Raw genomic sequence first — 22838 nt, forward strand, 5'->3', positions numbered from 1 at the left:
TGGCATCATGTAGCACAGCGGATTACAACAAGCTATAAACCAGGATAATTAATAACCGTATAGAAGGCATCTAACGCTAACTGCTTCTATTAGTAAAAAAAAAAAAAAAGTCTGATTTTCTCATGTACTAAAATCCAACATATAAAACAAAGCTATCCAGGAACACAAAGATGGGCAATTAGGGTCTTCAGCTAGTGAGTTCTATATTCCAGACCTCTACCCAGGATTAAATCTTCCTTTTCTTAAACAAAGATCAGCAATTCAAAACTCGTCAAGGTCAATGGAATATTAGACCGGCATTACTACAATACTGTAAGCCCTTGCCCTTTAACCTCAGAGGCAATGGTTTACTGCAGACTGGTCTTGTCTGCAACTGAGTGATATGTATGCATAAATTACTGGTATGACTTTCAGAACAGAATCTATAGTTATCTGAGGATTGACAAATGCATCCCCTCACCTAGGTGCTGAGCATTTCCCGGGGGGAAATGTAGTGTCTTGCACTCTAACTGTCAGAAAGAGAAGATCTTCCTATCTACTGCAGGTGTCCTGCAGCAGTCCCAGTGAATTTCCTGCTCATAGGATTCTATACTTACCACAAGTAGTCAATAGACTACAAAGGAGTTGTCTGACTTCACTACATTCACATGTTGTCTCGAGGAGTTAAAAGAACACAAGGGAGAAACTCCTAACTACATTTTAGTACAAGGTCCTGCATACAATTATTCTGTCTACCACAAGCTGCTAGGGAGTAGTATGAAAGAGATCTTTTTGACATGGAAGGTTTTCATGCATCCCTTACAGTTATAAAGGTGACAACAAATAGAACACTCTACTCTTAAAAACTTCTTGCTGTGTATAGTAATTTATTTTTAGTAAATATTGCCCATCTTAAAGTAATAGACTTTAACATGTTACTGGTGTAGAACGAACAGCCACACTATCAAATTATACTATTATGTGCCATCAGAACTAACAAGCCAGCTTCAATAATCCTGGCCTATTCTGACAGCATATCAAGCACAAGGAACCTCACAGATTGCAGACTGAGTTGGCAGGATTGTTCAAAAATGAACCAACTCCTAAAAAACTTAACTGATGAACTTGGCGACTGTGTATCAGACTTGCTTAAGACAAACCTGAAATTAGTTTCCGAGCACAATCATGTTTTATCTTCCTCTGTGCACCCAAAAAGTCTTCTTTGCTAGGGAATTTCTTCAGATCTTAGCTACAAAAAACAAAGCTAAGATTTCAGAAAAATTCAAGGCCAAATAAGAGAGACTTTTGCCAATCAACCACATTTATTAACTTAATACTAAAAATTAGTTTTAATGGCCACAAAGTTCTAGCAAAAGGCTTGCATCACTGATGGACATCAATTGTTCTTTTATATTCTGAGCACATTTTTAAACTAAGGCCATGGACGGACGTGCATCTGAAACACTCCAAATCCTAGAGCACTTTAAATTCAGCACCACATAAGATTGATATCATCTCCGTTTTCCACCTCTCCTGCATGCCTCTCTCCCTGACTGCCCCACTGCCCCTAGTGACCCATGGGCATGGGGATGGCTAATGGAGCACCATGGGATGCCGAAAGACAGATGGAATATGCAGATATTTCAGGAACCATTTAAAAGGTGTTACTTGTTTTTTTTAAGGTCATATTTGAAATACTTTGGCCATTTTTGAAGTGCTTCTTCACTCACATCTCTAACTTTGCTATTTGGAGCACCTCAAACAGCATGTTTGTCCAGGGCTTAAATGTTACGTTTGTGACTCCATCCAGGATCTAGGGTCTAGCATTTCTTTCACAGGTTTCTTCCTAGAAGCTGGTACTGGTTTGGCTTCAAACTCTCAGTAACTGAAAAAAGGGGATTTTCACTGTCAGGTAGGCTGCTTTTTCCACAAGGTCCCAGTTTGTGAGGAGCAGCAATGGGCTTCTGCAAGTGATGCATTATGGAAGGTAACTTCAAATCAAAAGAAGAGGTCCTATGTGTAATGGCAGACTTCTTCCCAAAGTTCTCCTTGTCCAACTGGTCTGTGTTCATCTGTGTTTTTGAGCTGTATGGTGGCTTATCAGTTGGCGGTAGTGGAGCTCTTCTTTTCTTCCCTTTGCTATCATCAGGACTAGTAGTCTCACATGGAAGTACAATACTTTTCTGGACAAGCATCTGGTGAGCACCAGCAAATATGGGGGCCCACAGAGAAGGTACAGACTTTCTGCTGGCTGATCAGGAACTCTCCATCAGTTTCCTCAATTTTTCTCTGTATAATGTCAACTAAGCTCTTGTGTTTCATTGGTGAATCAATGCCTATAATTTTAGAAGTTGGTTGAATGCTGATTAAATTAGTATACAACAACTTCATTCATACCAGCTTGGTTATCAGTCTTATGAATATAGAAAATTGAGTATCATTTTCCCCGAATTCTGGAGAGCCAAAAATGGAAAAGATGATATACATTTAAATGAAAATGACTAGAAGCTTCCTACAACAGCATCAGGAATACCAGCATTTAACTGTTGTGAACACCAAGTGCTCTATTTATTCTCACTCAAAGACAGCATGTCTACATGTAATATTAATGAGGCACAATAAACTCTGGTGCAGTTCAAGTTGGAATTTATTGCTCTCAGGTGCACATGTAAATGTGAACTGCAGCATATTGATCCAAGGCAGTACAGTCCCAGCAGGCAAGGGACCCTGGGGTGGGGTGGTGGTGTCTGCTTGCCAGCCTGGAGCTGCACCCCCAAGCTCAACATGATGTGGAGGGGCTGGCTGGGGCATGAAGGTGCTACAGTGCAGGGCTAGCAAGCACCAGACACCATCTACATGCATGTTGTGGTGCAGTAAATAACTTCACCGTAGGACAGTACTTGTATATTATCCTATGGTGGAGTTAGTACTAGTACTATCCTATGAGAGAATTAATTAGTTTACTCCAGGCTAATACGGGTGCATGTGTAGATGGTGAGGCTTTACTGTGGAGCTAATTAGTCAACTCTGCAGTAAAGCATTTTGTGTAGATGCACCCAGAGAAGATGATCTTTTTACTTTTGCTCAGTGAGAAAATTAGGAGAACTGATTCTACGTAATAAATTTTATTGTTCAATGCTTTGAATATTTCATTTTAGAAAAGTGCATAGAATACATGGATCAATTTTAAAAAGTCAAAACTGCCAAATATTTTTGCACCTCTACCCCACCAAAAAGGGCATTTTTTACCTTCAAGTCTTGTGTTCAAATACCTGAAGACAGCCTTGACCTATTTCCTTTCCTCTCATTCTCCCAACCACCACAACATAATTTGCAGTGTACAGGACAAACTACATTCAATGTATGTTGATTTCTCCATTTGTGTAATCATTGGCATTTGTCCTAAAACCTGGATCAAAAAGAGCAGGAGGATCATGCATCTCTCACAGGCCCTATATCCACAACTTCTAAAACAATTTTTTAAGAATCTAGATGCTGGATTTGTAGTGATGAATGCTATAATTGGTCATAAAAATGCACTTAAGTTTTAAGAGTGGTTTCAAATTCAAGTCCATATTCTTCAATTAACTCTCTAAATATATGCAGGTATATGCGACAGTATTTCATCACATTGCCTACATAGGACTCCTTTATAATTGATTTACTGCTTTTTTTCCTCTGTATTCATGGTTCAAAAGGAATTACTTTTACATTGTTCAATACACTGATACATTATAACTCAATGACTAGCCTGTCAATTTGGGTATCTTTGCAATGTAGCTCTCCTGATGCAGGCAACCAGGCATATATACTCACGCATTATTTCCTGGACAATGTCACATGAGACTCAGTGAAATAAAGCAACCTACTTCTAGACTGCAAACACTTGTCTCTCTAACATATTTATACAAGTAATCTTCTGGAATTATATTTTACTGTGCAAAAGTAGGGATAAGAATATTAGCATAGCTCAGATGCATTTAAGAAAGATTTTTTTCACATACCCTAGTCTTAATGTTGTTGTCATAGACTGAACAGTGTGTTAAGTTATAAGTATTTATTACAAAGCTTGGAAAACTGTGAATTAATTTAATGTAACTAGTTCCAGGCATTATTGGTCTGCAGTCTGAACTATTTAAAACTCCTACATTTTCATTCGTTGGGTTTTAAGTTATTCCTGTAGTGAACATTTATTTCAAGTAATAGCTTTTTTTTTTGTCTGAATGTTTTAAGGGCTCCCTAATTATAGCTCAGACTGCATTTTTTGGTTCAAGGTATGAAAGTGTATTCATTATTTTTTGCTATTATTAATTCATATGTAATACAAACTCCTAGGTATGCAATGATGTTGCTCTGTTTCATTATCTGAAATCACCCTTGAAAAATTCAGTGTTTCAACATCAACACCAGAAGCCATTTGAATACAGATAATGTTGTTTCAATTACCCTGCAAAACTTGAAAAGACTACTTACTTATATCATGGTAGAATAAGGTTGCTTCTTGTCAAGAACAAAGGTGGTTTCCGTAGTAGGTAGTTTCCGTGGTGACAATCTCAATTTTCATAAATTCTTTGCAACAATGTTTCCAATGGCCTGGGAGGAAATATAAAACAAATGATTAGAATTTATACACTTCATCTTTTGAACATTTTTAAATAATTAGGTTATATTTTCAAACTTCTTCCAAACAGGCAAATCTAGGCAGTAAATGTTTGGTCCCACCAGGTAAGCTCTTCCTAACCCTTACCACAAGGTAACAAACAGATATTAAATTAATCTCAGCAATATTACCAGACGATAATGCTAAACCTGCATGTATGCCCCCAAATCCTCAAATGGGATTTTGAGAATTTAAAATTAAGGAAACTGATTATTAGCTCTAAAAGGCCACTGATACCTCCTACATTTTCTTTTGATCCAAGTTGTGGCAGACGAGTTCAGAAGGAGGCAGAGCTAGGATCACTCACCCACTCATCTTCTCATATAACCCTTGGGCACAAAAGCTGCACCTGCCACTGAGAAGGTACCAGTGAAACTGAGTCATCCTTGTTTCTCAGTTCTATAAAATGAAGAATTCCAACACTGCACAAGAACTAAGAGTTCAGTGGTATCATAATCCCATCCAGTTAAGTCAAGTCATTATAGAACTTTTCTATTTGCAAGAATTGATCAAATATTGTTTCCAATACACTGCTCAGGCCTTCCATCAAGTCAGCACTCAAAATCTCCTCTAATTATTCTTACTGAAAAGATGCTGTTTTCAGGATTCTATAAGAGTTTCTTTATTTACTACAAATGAGGGAAGGATGGTGAGATTCCACCAACACTTGGAAAGGTACTGGTATTCCAAAGATGATAACTAGACCAATCACTTCCGACCAATCACTTCAGGATCCCCTTCCCCACTTCTCCTTGCTTCTGCCCCAACACACACTGAAAGTAGCCCAAACTTCTGTTCTGACTACTGGACATTTCTGGGCACATTAGAATTAATAAAAGAAGTTAAAGATTATAGAGGACTGAGTCATAGTACAATAAACTCATCAAGCAAATACTTCTATCTTTCCTGTTATAAATAACAGGATTGTGATGAAATTTCAGTTCCTTTGACGTTACATAATAACCACTTGAAGGACAATGCTACCAAAACTGCTGACTTACTAAAATCATTGAAATGCTGCCAAAAAGCTTCCATTCACTTATGAAGTTCTTCCCTATTGTCAGATGCAAAATTTTGAGTCACAGCCTCTCCAGCCACAGGATTAATAATAGAAAAATCATGAGTTTTCTTGGAATCCTTATCCACAGCACAGATTGTGATTTCCTAAGAATGATGATAAAATAGACAGACTACTAATCAATTATTGCTGCACTGAGTCACAAATCTTCTGCTCAGCATTAGTAGCAGGTATGTACCACAGCAGACCTGACACTTGTCAACTGGTCTGTTAATCCAATACAAATTTACTTTTTTAATCAAATGTAAACAGAATAAATGACAATATGAATTATTTTCTCATGTATTAAAAGGTGAGAAAAGGAAGTAACATAAAAGATAAAGGAATAGAACAGAACTGATAAAGAACAGATTAGAAGTTACATTGGGTATACATGCTGTAAGCACTTATTCCATAAAAAAAAAAAAAATCATACTTGTGAGGCTCATCTTTCTTCAGATTAGTTTGGTAACTAGTTTAATACAAGTTATTCCATTTCTCTGACTTGAAGTTCTGGTCAACCACAATCGATAAAGATTATTTAGTTTTCCTACTTTTGTGCTGGAAGCCACTTTTGGCTGCAGTTACATATTCTAATTTGATATCTATTTTAGTTTAGTTTCAGTAAAATCAGGTCATTTTCCTAATACCATAATAATAGAAGCTTAAAAAAGGAAGTGACCCAATCCAAGTTTAAAGAAATGCTGTAAAAAAGTCACCCACACATTTGTACTGGAACAAGTTTCCAACATTCAGAAATTTAAACTTTGAATTCAAACCCACAATTCTTATTATTTTGTTATCCTGACAATAATCAATTTACTACTTCAAAAATATATACATTTGCATAAGTGCTTTATTTAATGAGTTTGAGCTAGACTCAATTAAAATACTCTATCCTGAACTATGTTACAGAATTACTCTATCCAAGGCTTTATTCACTTTTCAGGGACATGGTTAAATTAGTTTTATCATCTAAAGTAGACTGAATTCTATTTTAATCATATTTGTGTCCCCTGATATGGTGTTATTAAAGTGAAACATAGTACTTTCTGCAATCTGATTGAACAAAAGCCAGGTTACCTTAAGTACTTTTTCAGTGTAAGATATGGTAATATTTTAAAAATTCTGAATCTTGTGATGTTCATGTTATATCCTAACACAGACCTTGATAGTAGAACCACTTTTTATTGCATGCACTCATTCAATGAAATTAAATAAACCCATTAACCCTACCTCATTTAACGGGGGTGGGGAGAAGGAGATGGGGGAGAGGAGAAAGAGAGAAGACATTCTCTCATTTACACATATATCACTTCAAAACTGATTGAACAAGTCATTGTGGTTCCCTTCCCAGAACCCATTTCAACTTAATGTCAAACACCTGTTAGAAATATCAGATGTATACCTACAGAAATTAAGCTACATACTTCGTCCTGTGGGGATAAATCTAGTGCTAATACTCTGAAAAACAATTATTCTACAGAACATTCTCCAGATTTTTAAATGCATTACTGAGGTAACCATATGAAAAACTAACAGCTGCTTGAAGCATATCTGATGGATTTGCTCATTTAAATTCTTCTGTCTAAAAATAGGAGATGAAGTAATTCATCCATAAGTGCTGTATATCCCATTAACTCGGGTAACCATAGATACCAGCCAAAAATTAAATCAAATAGATTAACATTTGACAGGTAAGAACTTCAAGCATACCATAGACAGAAGTTTATTTAATGATGTTTCCTGCAAGTTTTATCCCACAAATACGTTATCATTCAAAGGAGATAAATTCTCAAGCAACATTCTATACCTAACACTTGAATATTTAAGAAGTGATATAAGATATCATTAGAGTAATGGGCTGATGAGCTTACCAAGCAGCAAGGCATTATACAACATGCCTATCTTCACTAACAAAAAATTCTAATATAAAGTACTATGTTATAATACAATGGTGCCCTGACCTTTGGCATTATAGCAGTTGAACCAACTATGCTTACAGCTACTGTAAAAAAAAAAAAACAAAGTCAGAACCAGTATGATGGTTAAGCTCAATTTTTCTACTGTAGGCAGCCTTGAGGAATTGGCATTGCTCCTTTTCTGAGATGAGGGCAATGTTCTGATCCAAGTGCATAAGAAGAATTTTTGGAGGGGTGCAGTACTAAAGAGAATGGATAGATTTCATGAAGTAAAACTTCAGATTTCCTCTTCCACTGCCCCAATCCCAAGCATCTCTGCCTGATAATACCCACCCCTCCACTCTGTCCCACAGGAAACTTCACTTTGGTTAATTTAGGGTAGGCAACCTTTTCCAGCTGTGAGCCAGAATGACCCACCCTAGGCCAGAGGGGATCAGCCCTGGCACTTGTCCCTATGGAGACATGAAGAGAGTGCCCGCAATCAAAGCCCCCACCCCCAAAATGTTGCTGAAACCCCATGGGTCAGATCCAGTGGTAGGGTGGGCCAAATTTGATCCACAGGCTGTAGGTTGCTGGCCCCTGTGTTAGGTAGTTCAAATAAAAGGAACCCTCCACTGAAGAGAAGTGGGACCAGCTGCTCCAAACAGTCATTTCCACCCCATCTCCCCCCAACGAACAATGGAGTTGAAAAAGGCATATTTCAAAATAACCAAAGCTAATTACATTTCTGAAATTAAGATCAGACATTCAATAGTTTAGAAAACAATGCTGTATACTATAAGATTATGATTAAACAAAGCTTGCCACTTACAACAAGCTGCCTTTAAATCACTTTAGCCCCAATTCAAAACAAAATAGTCTATTTGCATGATGTCATGTTTCCATCTTTGTTTCAGATTGTCAAAGAGGTATCATTAGACTTAAAACAGTGTTGTTCAAACTTGTTAATAGCAAAGATCACATCTTCCTCATCAGCCCATGGCTACTCTGCCTCTGGCTTTCATCATCATATGAATTACATCCCCACCCATACGTAATTATATAGCATCCATCTGTTAACTACAGCAATTACAGAACTAAGTAGAAGATCTATATTGGGAAACATATGTATTTTTAGACTTCTTTAATTTAACACAGCAGCCAGAAACAAGAGAGAGGAGCCAGCACCACACAACCAGCCAATCCTCCAAAGAGCACCAGTGGGCTGTGAAGCATAGTTTCATAACCACTCAATTTCAACATTTGTGTTACAGGGTTCACCAAGTGGGATCTGGATATTATAACTGCTTCCCATGCACAAATTCTTTTAAGCAATTGTAGATCTGGCTTAAGCAACATTATTTGGGATATTATAAAGAGAGTAGATCTGCAAATAGTTAGCTGATCTGTGCCGTCCCAGATTACAACTTTTTTGTACATCTTGCCTAACCCTTTATTCAGGTATAGAAGACAATAGATGCTATACAGAGGTGACATAGAACATGGCCACAGTCAAGGCTGAAAAAAAAGGAATCAATCCTTTTAGAGGGATTATAAGCTTTTTAACCCTGAGATCTCAAAGTGTGGTTACCTTTGGGGGTTGGACTTGAAGATCTACAAGGTCCCTTCCAATCCTACTTCTATGAGTCTATGATTCTATGATACCTTTTCAGAAGGACAAGGAATTTGCTGTGTGTTAATAAATAATTCAACTTCTGAAATGGAAGGAGATATGAAAAGGGTTGGATAAACACCCACCAAATGATAGCAGTCAGCCGCAGGTAGTGGAAAAAAAAATTGTTGCCTCAAGCTAAACACCTTATGTAGATTTATAACAATCTCAGCTTGCAGGAAATAATGTAGGTGGAAAATAAGGGATTCAAAAGATGGTGCTCTATACTGTCAACAAAATTGCCCCCCTCAAATCACCCAAAAATTGTCACTTTGTATAAAAATAAGGGCAACTGCAACAACTACAAAGGTATATTGCTACTAAGCATAGCAGGAAAAGCCTTCACAAGTGTCATCTTGGTGTACCTACAACAGCTGGAGAGCCGTGTCTACCTGGAATCTCAGAGTGGATTCAGGACCAGAAGATCAACCCTAGACATGATAGTCTCCCTGCGTCAACTTCAAGAAAAATGCAGAGAGCAAAACCAACCATTCAAAGATCTAACCAAAGCATTTGACACTGTCAGCACAGCAGGTTGATTTGCAGTCCTACAAAATGCCTAGCAATTCTGTTAAGTGTTTTATGTTCCTTCCATGACAACATGAAAGCAGCTGTTCAGTTTGATTGGTCTACATTGGACAGCTTTGAGATGAAAAGTGGAGTGAAGCAAGGGTGTGTCCTTGCCCCTACGTTCTTTGGAATCTTCTTCTTGGTACTCCTGAACTGTGCGTTTTAAAGATATGGAAGGTGGAGTGCATCTTAACACAAGATCAGATAGGACACTCTTCAACCTGTCACAGCTCAAGGCAAAGACTAAAGTTAGAAAGATGTGTATCAAAGAGCTTCTATGCAATAAGGATGCTGCCCTTACAGCCCACAATGAAGACCTACCACAAGAACTCAAGGATCACCTTTCAAGAGTGTCAGGCATTTGCTCTCACTATCAGCATAAAGAAAACAGTTGTCCTAGGACAGGGAGTTCCACAAGATCCATCAATTACCCTTAATGAGAACCAGCTAGAAGTAGTCCAAAAGTTCAGCTATCTAGATTCTACAGTGACCACCAACCTCTCACTGGATGAAAAACTTAATGTTCGCATAGGAAAGGTTGCCACCACCTTCAGCAGACTCACTAAAAGAGTATGAAACAACTGAAAGCTTATCACCAAGGCCCAAATGCTAGTGTACAAAGCTTATGTACTCAGAACTCTCATATATGGTGGGGAAACATGGACAACTTACGCATATCAAGAAAAATGGTTAAATAGCTTCCACCTGCACTGTTAACGCTGCATACTCAACACTAAATGGCAAGAAAGTTACCATTGAGGAGGTACTTCAACGGGCAAATTTACCAAGTGTGACAGCCCTACTGAGAGATGACTGCATTTGCTCAGATGGCCTAGCCGATTGGAAGATAGACATATACCCAATGACATACTATATGGGAAACTATTGGAGGGAACAAAAACAATGGGATGCCCTAAGCTTTGTTATAAAGACACATGCAAGTGAGATATGAAGGCATTTTGAATTGATCCTGATTCATGGGAAATCTTAGTGAGCAATTGGAACAAGTGGCATAAATTTTCTTCACCAGGGCATTAAAGCCCATGACAGGAATAGGTTCCAACAGCTTGAAAAGAAAAGAGTCCATAGGAAGCAAGCAGCTCCTAAATCACCCAACCACATCACATACATTTGCAGCCACAGATAATGCAAATCTTGGATTGGACTATTCAGTCACATGAGACACTGCAAACCATCTACAGCACAGGCTACAATATCCCCTGTCTCTCACAGATGAAAGGATGCCATTGATTAATAAAAAATTCCACTCCTGAAATGGAAGGAGATATAAAAAGGGTTGGATAAACACTCACCAAAAGAGTAGCAGCCAGCCTCAGGTAGTGAAACAAAATTGCCTCAAACTTAACACTTTGTGTAGGTTTATAAGTCTCAGGTTGCAGAAAATGATGTTTGTAGGTGGAAAATAAGGGAGTCAGAAAATGTTTGTTTACAGAAGAACATGTAACTCATCTAGGCAGCAGAGGGTGGCAAAGCTAAGCCAGCAGGGCTAGCAAAGCCCCCTGCCTCCTCTCAAAACTAGGGACTGCCCATTTGGTGAAAAGGCAGAGAGTTGCTCTTCCCCTTAACTCCCTGTTTTCCACCCCTCATACCTTCTTAAGACTGGGGCAACCCCAGCCTGAGGAGACATGGAGCCTTTTTCCCCAGCTCTGCTCATCCTAGTCCCAAATAAAAATTAAGCCAGGGGAATGTGTTCAGAGGTTCAGTCTTCCAGGAGAAACTCTCCCAGAAGTGATTTAACCCTAGTTGTTGCCATGTTATTTTTGTTCTCTTGGGGTGGTCATTTTTGCTCAAAAAATAAAAAAGCCTCAATGTCTATACACTTTTGGTTTTTACCACGAGAACACCAATTCTAGCAGAAACTGAATGGCTGTACCTGGCTGTTGTATTCAGACAGAAACTGTAACTCCTGTTAAGCCTGTGTTACAAAAACATTTCTGTTTAACAATGTTAGTATTTCAATCATATGAAGCTGAAGCAATGGCTCAGAAGTTAGTGACCCCTTTACGTTTTATTTCAAAGGAGAGAGGAATAATTCTATGGAAATTAATATCTATAGATAGTTCTTTGTGAGGTCTGGCCACTTTAAGAGAAGCCATTCCTGGAAGGATAAGAAAAATCAACTCCCACACAAAAAATAAAAAATACTATACATTTGAGCCATTGGAGCAGATTTTTAGCTAGATCATCACTTTGAGATGTTTTCTCTCAATTATATTTAAACTGTAATTGTGTAACAAAGAAAGATGTTATAAATGAGTACTACAGGCTTGAGTTCTGTGTATTTAATAATTTGTTATGAAAGAAAGTCCTAGTAAAATAAAGAAATGTTTACTGGTGTTAGAAACTTCTCAGCTTTATTATTAAGTAATTAGTATAAGGGAACGTCTTCTAGCTAAAAGGGAGGCATACACCCAATGAAAGGGAGGGGCCATCACCAGGGATGACTATACCTCAGTTGCTTGAGGCTGTAGGGGGGCAGTCAGGAAGGCCAAGGCAGGGATGGAACTGGAAATAGCTACCCAGATCAAGGACAACAGGAAGTCCTTTTTTAAATAAACAGGGGCAAAATAAAGGCACCAGGTAGCATGGGTCCTCTGCAAGACAAGCTACGAAATCTGGTTGTCACACCAAACAACACAGCTAGCCTATTTAACAATTTCTTTGCCTCCATTTTCCTGAGCAGGGACCGGATCAGCCCCCACACCAGGACCCCCACAGGCCCCAGGGGAGGCACACCCAGGCCTAGGGGCAGTGAAGATCTAGTCAGGGAAATTCTGGAGGGACTGGATGCATTTAAAATCAGCTGGTCCAGATGTTCTCCACCCCAGAGTGCTGAGGGAATTAGCTGAGGTCATTACGGAACCCCTGGCACAGCTTTACGAGCACTCATGGTGCTCTGGTATGGTGCCAGAGGACTGGAAAAGGGCCATTGTGGTTCCCATTTTCAAAAAAGGGAGGAAGGAGGACCCAGGAAACTATAGGCCAGTTAGTCTTACCTCGATCCTGGGTAAGCTTTTTGAGAGAATTATCCTGGTGCATGTCTGCAAGGGGCCAGCAGGGGAGGTTATGCTTAGGGGCAAACAACACAGGTTCATTAGAGGTAGGTCCTGTCAGACCAACCTAGTGGCCTTCTATGACCAGGTCACAAAATCCTTAGATGCAGGGGTAGCAGTGGATGTAGTCTTTCTGGACTTTAGGAAGGCCTTCCACACTGTCTCGCGCCCCATTCTCATTAAAGAACTAGGGGACTGTGGCATCAACACCTACACAGTCAAATGGGTCACTAACTGGCTGGAGGGCCGCACACAGAGAGTGGTGGTGGATGGGTCATTTTTGACCTGGAGGGATGTGGTCAGTAGGTCCCCCAGGGCTCGGTCCTCAGGCCCACACTGTTCAACATCTTCATCAGTGACTTGGACAAGGGGGTAAAAAGCACCCTGTTCAAATTTGCAGGCAACACTAACATGTGGAGGGATGTGGGCACTCTAGAAGGGAGGAATAGGCTGCAATCAGACCTAGACAGGTTACAGGGGTGGGTGGATGAGAACAGGATGGGTTTCAACACTGACAAGTGCAAGGTACTGCAACTGGGGAGGAAGAACCAGCAGCATACCTACAGGCTGGGGAACTCCCTTCTCATCAGTTCAGAAGCAAAAAAAGATCTTGAAATCATTATTGATGCCAAAATGAACATAGGCCGGCAGTGTGGGGACACAGTCAGGAAGGCCAACTATACCTTGTCATGCATCCACAGATGCATCTCAAAACAGGTCCAAGGAGGTGATCCTCCTCCTCTGTGTGACATTGGTAATGCTGCAGTTGGAGTACCGCATCCAGTTCTGGGTGCCGCACTTCAAGAGGGATGTGGACAACATGGAGAGGGTCCAGAGGAGGGCCACTGTCATGATCAGGGGGCAGCAGGGCAGGCCTTATGAGGGCAGGCTATGGGACCTGAACCTGTTCAGCCTCCATAAGAGAAGGCTGAGGGGAGATCTAGTGGCCTGTTACAAACTAGTCAGAGGGGACCAGCAGGCACTGGGGGAGTCCCTGTTTCCCCAAGCACTACCAGGAGTGACTAGAAATAATGGTCACAAGCTGGCAAAGGCTAAATTCAGATTAGACACCAGGAGGCACTACTTCACTGTTAGGGCGGCTAGGATCTGGAACCAACTTCCAAGCGAAGTGGTACTGGCTCCTACCCTGGGGGACTTTAAGAGAAGGCTAGACAAACACCTTCCTGGGGTCCTGTGACCCCAGTACTTTTTCCTGCCATGGCAGGGGGTCGGATTTGATGGTCTGCTCAGGTCCCTTCTGACCCTACCAACTATGAAATTAGGGCACTCAAATATGCATACAAATTTGATTTTCCTTTTACTAAAAAAAGTATGCATTCTCTAACAATATGACATTTCCATCAGGCAAAACTTGGATGTATGGATTCTACATGCACCCATTCTTCAGAAGCCACATGAAAATACATTCTTGGAAGTAGGAATAACAATAACTTAGAAGATAAAACAGAAATCACTTTTATAGAGTGTCACGGGGTGGGGCCCGCGAGCAGCTGTGAGCTCGCTAGCGCCCCTTTGCCGTGTCAATTAGGGTGATCCGGCACCTTCTACTTGCCCGCCACGTCTTTGATGTTGACGTTCAGAATGGGAGGCTGCCTATTTTCCCCTATGACACCTTCCTGGGATCACCTCCGTTCCAAAGTGGGGTACTCTCACCCCAGCCTTATGGGCCACTGCATGCCTCCAAACCTCCCTTTTAGCACGCCCCAAGCCTCGCAGCTGTTTGCAGACAATATCTGGTCCTTGTGCCTCCTGGCGCCCTGCTTGGCGCCTCTGGGCCTGTCTCCCCACCAGCGCCCCTAGCCTGGCACCCCTGGGCTTGCCTTGCCCAGGTACTCTTCCAACGCCTCGCCCTCTCAGGGCCTTTCGCCCACCTCTGGGTTTTTCCGCCCCTCTCGGGGTCTCTGGCCGCGCTCACCGCGCCCCTCGCCCACTCTGGGGCCTATACCGCGCTCACCACGCCCCTCGCCCACTCTGGGGCCTATACCGCGCTCACCACGCCCCTCGCCCACTCTGGGGCCTATACCGCGCTCACCACGCCGCGAGTTTCCTGCACTTGGGGCTCTGGTGGCCGTAGCCGTGCCTGGCCCCTTTGACCCTTTCTTGGGTCATTTGCCCCACTGGGCAAACTGCTGCCCTCATGGGCTGGAGTCCAAACCCCGTACACCGCGCCACTCCAGTGCCAACAGTTGTGCCCCACTGGCACTGTGCTCCTGTGGGGCACCAGAAACCCCCAAGCTGCTGGGGAGCTCCCGTGAGGCCTCCTATCACCCCTACAGCCTCACCCGGTCCTCCGGTGTAACTATAACACAAGCCAAGCCAACTGGCTATAACACAATCACCACAGAGCCTCCCTGCTCGTAATGTAAACTCCGAGCCCCTCTAGGGCTCCCAACCCTACCTCTAGTCAGGATGTTCTCATCCCTAGCATCATCGCAGCCAGTCAGTAAGGTAAGGCTGCAACCACCAACTCTAGCCGCTCAGCTCAGCCACAAAGCTCCTACTTCTGCAGCTGCCAGAAGGGAACTGCTAGCTAGGTTTTGGCCTAGCTGTTTATAAGGTCCTGGCCCTGCCCCCTCCTGGCCACATGACCTGCCTAGTTGCCCTAGCAACCCCCATCTGTGTTGCTCCAGGGCGCTTCAGCAGCCCTATTCCTCCTGCTAGTAGCAGGCACCCTGGTGTCCTGCTGCATAGAGCTTCATTTTATTTGATCTTTAAAAATAAAAAACTTGTGAAAACTAGGAAATACAATCTGGGTCATGCTCTGAAATGATGACCTATGATTAAAAATTTTAAATATGGCTCAAAAGTCTCTACAAAATTTTTTCAGATACTTTAATTTTAAATATGCAAATTGTTCAATATTTTAATTATTTACCTATAGACACATTCAATTCTATATAGAACATCTTCCAAATAGTGTAGAAATAGTACTTTATGGTGGTATCATAAGTGCCAATTTACAAACCATGCAGAAGGAATTTATTACGGCTTTGTACAAAACTTTGAATCATTATTAGCAAAAGCATTTAATTTTAGTAAGCTAATAAATACTTCAGAATGACTGTTTCACACTAAAAATGATGCCAAATAAAATTATGTAAAATTTTTAAAGTTTATTTGCAGAAATCCTGTCATTTCAAAGATAACACTAATAGACTATTGCCAAGATACCCTGCAAATTTTCATGGCTTCTCATCTACAACTTTAAAACACTGAAATTAATTAAAAGTTACTATTTTTACAAAAAAAACCTCACTTTTTAATAATCTTTCTTTTCACTCTTTTTTCTATCCTTTAGCATGTAAGTTAGGTTAACCAGCTTCTAGTATAAGAGATGTAGCTTATGTCTATTGTTAAGAAATTAAATGCCACTCACTAGAACATAAGGGGTGCATCCACACATGCAAGCATGTGGACTTGCAGCAGCTCAAACAGAAGCAGTGCAAATCTGAGTTGGGGCTTTTTGCCTCAGCGCACGTGCTTGGACATGCACTTTGTTGTGGAGCGAACTGTGCCACTTGGGGCAAAATAACCCTGCCTGGCTCCTCCCAGATCTTTAGCCAGGGGGAGCAAGAACCTGGGGCCAGCACCTGTGCTGTCTCCAGCAGTATAAAAAGCTACCCTGTCCTGGCCCCAGCAATATAAAAAGCCACCCTGGCAAGTAGCTCAGGGCTACTAGCTCTCAGGAGCTTCTGGGGCCCTGCCAATTGGTACCTGGGGACACTACCTCTTGTGCCAACTGGACTGCTGAAGCAGCCCTGAGAGTTCCCTGCACCCTCTACCCACTGCAGCAGTCTGGCAGTGGGGGCTGCTGCCTGGCTGTGACCTGCTGTGCACCTGCCAGACTCAAATGGGGAATGCAGAGGCAGTAGAGGCATCTGCCTCTCTGGACCAGCTGCCAGTGAACTGCGGTTGCAGGGCTGGCCTTTGTGCAGCACTACTGCCATTTGTGCCCCCTGCCCAGCCATCTGGGCAGCTATCACATGGAAAGATGTTCTGGGTGTGGTGGCCTGCTTTGAACTGTCAAAGCATGTCCTCCTGGCCCCCTTTGTCCAGGAGGTCAGCCACAGCCAGATAGGTCTAAGGTGCCAGCTCTGAGCAGACAGGGTCCTGCCACTGGCCTCCCTACCACGAATTCTGGTGTACCCTATTGGAAAACTGAAAAATCCCTGATTTAAAAAAAAAATCCCCAAATCACTCTCTAAAATACCCCCAAATCCATGTTCCCCAACAGGTAAAACAAAAGACCACTATAATGAGAGAGAGAGAGAAAGACAGAGACAGCAATCAGTTGGACAATGTTTTATTGATAGATCTAGTGTTAAAGCAAGTCTCATCATAATAATAAAGTGAGCTCTAAATACAGGTTTCATGAACTCATATTCTGCTGCCCTCCCACAGGGCAATGGCCCCCACACAAGGGCTTTGGTCCCCCAACAGGGGATTCAGCCCCTACACAAGGGCTACAGCCCCCCCAACAGGGGTTCAGAAGCCCCCCAACAGCGGTTCAGCACTCACAAGGGGTATGGCCCTTGCAGGGGCTATCCTCCTGCAATGCCCACATGCCCCATCCCAGCCCCCCAATTGCTGCCCCACCTGGCCCCATCCCCCACCAGCTGCTGCAGCCCCCCTAATGGCTGCCCCACCCTCCACTCCCCCCACAACCCCAGGCACCATCACTTAAAAAAAAAAAAACAGCCAGAAAAAGAACAAAAAAAATTGGAGAAAAGCACCTTTGCTTACATTAGAAGCAGACTGAAATAGGCAGCTGTTGAAAAGCAGCAACTGCCACAGTTTCTTGCCTGAGGAGAGTACAAAGAACTGCTGTCCTTACCCCGTATGCTCCTTGCCCCTGGCACTGATGGGGGTCACCCTCTGGGTCACCTGGAGGAGTGCAGAGTGGGATCATTCTGCCAGGACTGGAACTGTCCCACAGCTCTGAGAGGGCTTTCCACCCCATGCACTCCTTTTCTCTCAGCACAAACATAATACCTGTTCATGGTCTAGGTCTGCCGTTGCTTCTTACAGTTTCTTGTGCTCTTTCAAATCTGGAATCTACTTGGCAACAGGCCTGGGACTAAGGAGATCTACAATTGGGCCTAAAATGACCTAGTAGAGGTTTGAACCACTTCTCTATTAGCTCATGTAGCAAGAAAAAAAATAAGCATTTACAATTTTTTTATAAGCTTTTTAATTTCACTGTATCTTTTCCTTCCTTAAATTGGTGCCCTGTAGTACTTACCATTTCCTGAAATGGTGAGACTGTGGGTCTTGAAACTATCCTCAGCACTGTCCAACCCCAAAGTGGTATGTTCCAGCAAACTGTATTTTACACCACTGTTTGTAAAAGACAAAGCATATTTTAAATATTTCTGCTTGGCTTTTCTCAGGCTGTTATCCTGTAGATAATACTTTTAGTCACTGTGAAATGATTAGGTGCCATGCAACACCTATTTAATGGCCACAGTGTTCAGTAAGTTGCTGAGGGTGAACATTCTTATTTTTACTGCAACTAGGCAAGACATTTTTGTCCATTTCGCAAATATTTTTGAGATTCCAGAATTTTTTCTTATTCTTACTTGTACCCAGGACTTCTCACAATTTTGAAGTACAAGAACACAAAAAGTCATTTTCATGAAAAAATAACTTCTAACCTGCTCTGACTTTTACCATTTGGAGCATTTCCCTCCGTCACAGGATGGGGTCTCCAGGGATGGCCATGATGCTCCTAGGGCTCCGTGACCATGCCAGTCTTGCCTAACGGGCACCCTTTTCCTTGCCTGCCATGTCTTGCTGGTAATTATAATATAGGGAGGCTGCCCTTGAGTTTTGGTTTGGACATGGTCCTGATGGACCCTGCTAAACCCTGTGGGTTGTTGGACCCCTTTTTGGGTTTTGCTTAAAATGGATGCCTCACAGGCATCCTCAGCCTTATGGGCTAGATGTGTAGCTCCAAAACTACCCCTTTACCACACCCCAAGCCTCACATATGGTAATTACATGTTACCTCTCTGAGGCCGTAGTCTAGTTCAGCCTTCTGTCATCATCGGGCTCTCCATAGCTCTGTCTCTGCACCCACACTGGCACTGGGATCTGCTCACCCCCTTTGTCACCATGCCCCCTGGTGCCGAGATCCCCACACTGTAGTGGGTCCCCAGTGAGGCCTCCTCCTTCCCCAATAGCCCCAGCCTGATCCCCCAGTTTATAAACAGCAACCAAAATATGAGCCCCTGGGCTATAATATGATACAAACAGTTCAGGGTGTGTTCTGTCCCTTTAAAAGAGTCAAACTTCCCCCCAGCACTAAGTGCCTTGTAGGCCAGGGTACCTGGTGAGCTCCTGGTAGACATTAGGCCTATATGCAGCATATCAGGCAGCCACCAGTGTCTCTGAGCAATTCTTCCCTGGAGACTCCTTCCCCTGGCTGCTGCCAGAGAACTAACTCCTGCTGGTCTCAGCCCTGGGTTATACATGCCCAGGGCCCTGCCTTCTTCCGGTCAGCTGACTGAGTGCAGGTGCAGGCTAATTCCCTTGTTAGCCTGCTGCCATAGTAACTTTCACCTGTGGGGTTTCTGTCTAGCTCTCAGGGCCCTCTCCCTAGGCAGTTCCTGCTCTTAAAGGAGCAGACACTTTAGTACCCTGCAACACCCTCCAAATAATGTGGACCGGTTTATAATATTTATATTGCTTGAGTATAACACTCTGAATCACTGACTGAGGGATTTTAATTGCAGCATCTGTTGCTATTAAAGGAATTTTATAGAAGAGGTTGAGGCTTTGTAAGTGCCACGTTCTGTTTTCCACTTATAGTACAGTTGGGGTATTCTCTTTTCTATTTATTTTGCATTTTTTTCCTTGGAGCAAATATATTTTTCTTTAATGCATTTTAATGATGTATGGCCCACAAGTCAACATGATTCAAAAAAATGTTGTTTTTAGCCTTGTCCATTTTCTAATGTAATTCTAAGGGCCTATTTAAAACAAATAATAAAGCTATACAGTACGTTATGCATTGGTCTTGCCTTTGTAGATGGCACTACACCATGCTTCCTACAGGGCTGAAATACTGTTTTGGAACTCTGATATGTGACAACCTGATTCTGATGATACAGGCAAGACCAAGCTGTGGAGTAATAAAGGGGACTGACAGCACAGATGGACTTTTTGACATCTACTGCTTACAAACTGATGAATGCTATTTCTGTTTTGTTTGTCTTTGGGTGGGAAAGGGAAGAAGGAGAAGAGTCACAATTACAATTCTGCATAGGGCATGAGGAACAACTCTTGGCATGCCCACAAAATTTACAGAAGGTCTTTTAAGGTTTTTTTGTTCCAAATTCACTTCAGACAGATTCACAGATTTACAACCCAGAGGTACAATATGTATTGTATTGGCTAATGAGTTTAAACTAAGTTCACAAAAACCTGCTTACTACAACTCACCCTGAGAGCACTAGTCTATCCTTAAAATACATTTGCTCTAGAATAACACTGGGTGTGTCTACACATGCACCTGGGACAGTGGCAATTTGAGCCAGGAATGAAGCAATTTATGTCAGGGCTGCTCCTGCCTTGCTCTGCCATGGGCTCCAGTTTGTGGTGTTTGGCAGCAGAGAGGCTTACTGTGGCATGAGGGTGGTGAAAGTGCAGAGCCATGGCCTAGGCAAGCAAGCAGCAGTTTGGATCCTTGCTGCCTGGACTAATCAGGTACAATTTGTCTGAGGTCAGCATCTACATGCGTGTTTAATTGCAATAAATTACTCCGACAGTACTGTCTTATGGCAGTGATAATTAGTTTACTGTGGCCTTATACCATTGCACATGTAGATAGTGATGCTTTACTCCACAGCTAATTAGTCTACTGTACATAAAGTACATGTGTAGATGCAACCACTGTTCAATAATAGGAAGAAAGGGCAGAAGGCAAGGTTAGACTAAATTGCTTAATTTAAAAAGTTTTAAAGTTCTACTACTTCTACTTTCTTTAAAATACGACATTATTTTTAATTGGTATTTTTCCTAATAGCATGGTGGAAACACACAGTAAGAAAATAAGTCAAAGCTTTACAGAGAAAGCACATGCTGTCCTACCCCAAACCTACCAAAGAAGGCCAAAAGCAGCAATATGCTTTGCAAGGAGTTTGTTTTTCCAGTGCTGGTACTCACTCAGTTCAGTGGACTGAGGAGAAAATTAAATGTTATACTGACATCACACGTGTTCAGTATTTATGCTACATCGCAAAGCAAAGACGATGACTCAGACCTAAACACAAGTTTTCTCAGCATATATAATATACTCCCATATTCTGTTGGGAACAATTTAATTCTCAAAAAGTAAATACCAAATGTAATATATAATTAAGTAATCTGTGAATGTACTGTTTGAACCGTATAAGAAAGTTCAGTTTTTTCTCACAGATAAAATGATTTTTTCTCCCACTTTTTAAGTGACTTGGTTTTTAAAGCATGAATTACAGCAACAGCTTTGCCAAAAAAACCCACTTTACTTTAAAAATATTTTACAGTAATATTTTCTTACTAAAACATAACAATCATTCTTTTAAGCCAACTTCAATAAAATTTCCAAAAATTTTATCAAACATAACTATCCAAAAATAACAATTTTTCAAATTTAATGAGTTAATTCACATTGCTGACAGCATTTTGCCTGTGTATTTGAGAGAATTAGCCCACTGATTTAAATAGGCTTTATAAATATAGCAGATTATTGTTATGTGCCACTTGTGGAACACAATTTTGCATTTCTCTAGTAGCCTTCTATCTACCATATTTACTCAAATACAAGACAAGGCCGCCTGTCCCACACATGCAAGGAAATTGAATTAAATATGCTGTTTTTCTTTGAACTGCTGATAAAAGCAGCATGTGCTCAGTGTAACAGGGAGGTGGTGACCCTATTACAAAGGAGAAAACAGAGCGAGAAACTTGCCAGGCGTGCGGCGGGACCAGCCAGCGAGATGATGTCATTGTGCCGGTGCTGGGAACACTCGTTGCATCAGAGACCAGAAAAATTGTAAATTATTAATTAGTGAACTCTTATAAGAGGAGCACAACTTAACTAGCGGCTTTTTCCCAGAAGGGGAGAGGAGCTAAAGCTGAGAGAGGAAGTTTGAGTGACAGAGCCAATTCCTGTGTGGAATGTAGCCCAGTGTTATAACAGAACAAGTGAACTGTCCAAAAAGCACCAGGAAAATATGGAGGTCTGAATGACCCCTTTCCAAGGTTAAAACTTATTTAATACTTCTGCACTGAAGAGGGGAGGAAATGAAGAGGGGGGAAATGATCTTCCCCAAAAGAAGGTGGGACAAAGTATAAAATGCTAGAATGAAAAAGCTACTAAGGTAACCAAAGACTGGATAAAGAGAAAGATGGTAATAACCAAGTGTACAAAAAGATAATTAAGACTAGGTGGCACATCAGTACAACTTAAGTTAACCGATCTAAGGACATGCCACATACAGGCATGAGAGCTTGCAGCAACTCAAATAGAAGCAGCACAAATTTGATCTGGGGCTTTTTGCCTTAGCGCACATGCCCAGATATGGACTTTGGTGTGGGGCAAATGGTGTTGCTTGGAGCAAAATAAACCTGCCTGGCTCCTCCTGGATCTGCAGCCACCAGTGCTGGCCCCAGCAATATAAAAACCTGTCCTGGCTAGCAACTCAGGGCTACCTGCCCTCAGAAGCTTCTGAGGGAGGAGGCTCTGGAAGGAAGTTGGCCACGCCCCTTTCTGTCCCAGTCTGCTGCTGCTGCTGCTGCTGCTAGCTTAGACTCAAGACCTTCTGGGGAGAAGACGGCCAAGACCCTTCCTGCCTCTGCTAATACTAGCTGCTGAATTGTTCTCAGAGCTTTCAGGGGTAAGTTGGCTGCACCCCTTCCTGCC

The 22838-nt window shown here is 41.9% G+C and overlaps 1 protein-coding gene across 1 annotated transcript in view; it reads right to left on the reverse strand.

Annotated features, from left to right (window-relative positions):
* Positions 1–1767: 1767 nt before the first annotated feature.
* The window catches only part of RTKN2 (rhotekin 2), a 65158-nt gene continuing 44087 nt past the window's right edge, over positions 1768–22838 (reverse strand). Inside the window, 7 exon segments of the mRNA XM_090058709.1 lie at positions 1768–1859; positions 1862–2220; positions 2222–2315; positions 4453–4572; positions 5641–5803; positions 7664–7704; positions 18177–18271. Of these exon segments, the coding sequence (XP_089914835.1) occupies positions 1768–1859; positions 1862–2220; positions 2222–2315; positions 4453–4572; positions 5641–5803; positions 7664–7704; positions 18177–18271 (964 nt within the window).

Source organism: Crocodylus siamensis, chromosome 7, assembly GCF_052110815.1.
Source record: "Crocodylus siamensis isolate JL-2025a chromosome 7, ASM5211081v1, whole genome shotgun sequence".
NCBI classification, from domain to species: Eukaryota; Metazoa; Chordata; order Crocodylia; family Crocodylidae; genus Crocodylus; species Crocodylus siamensis.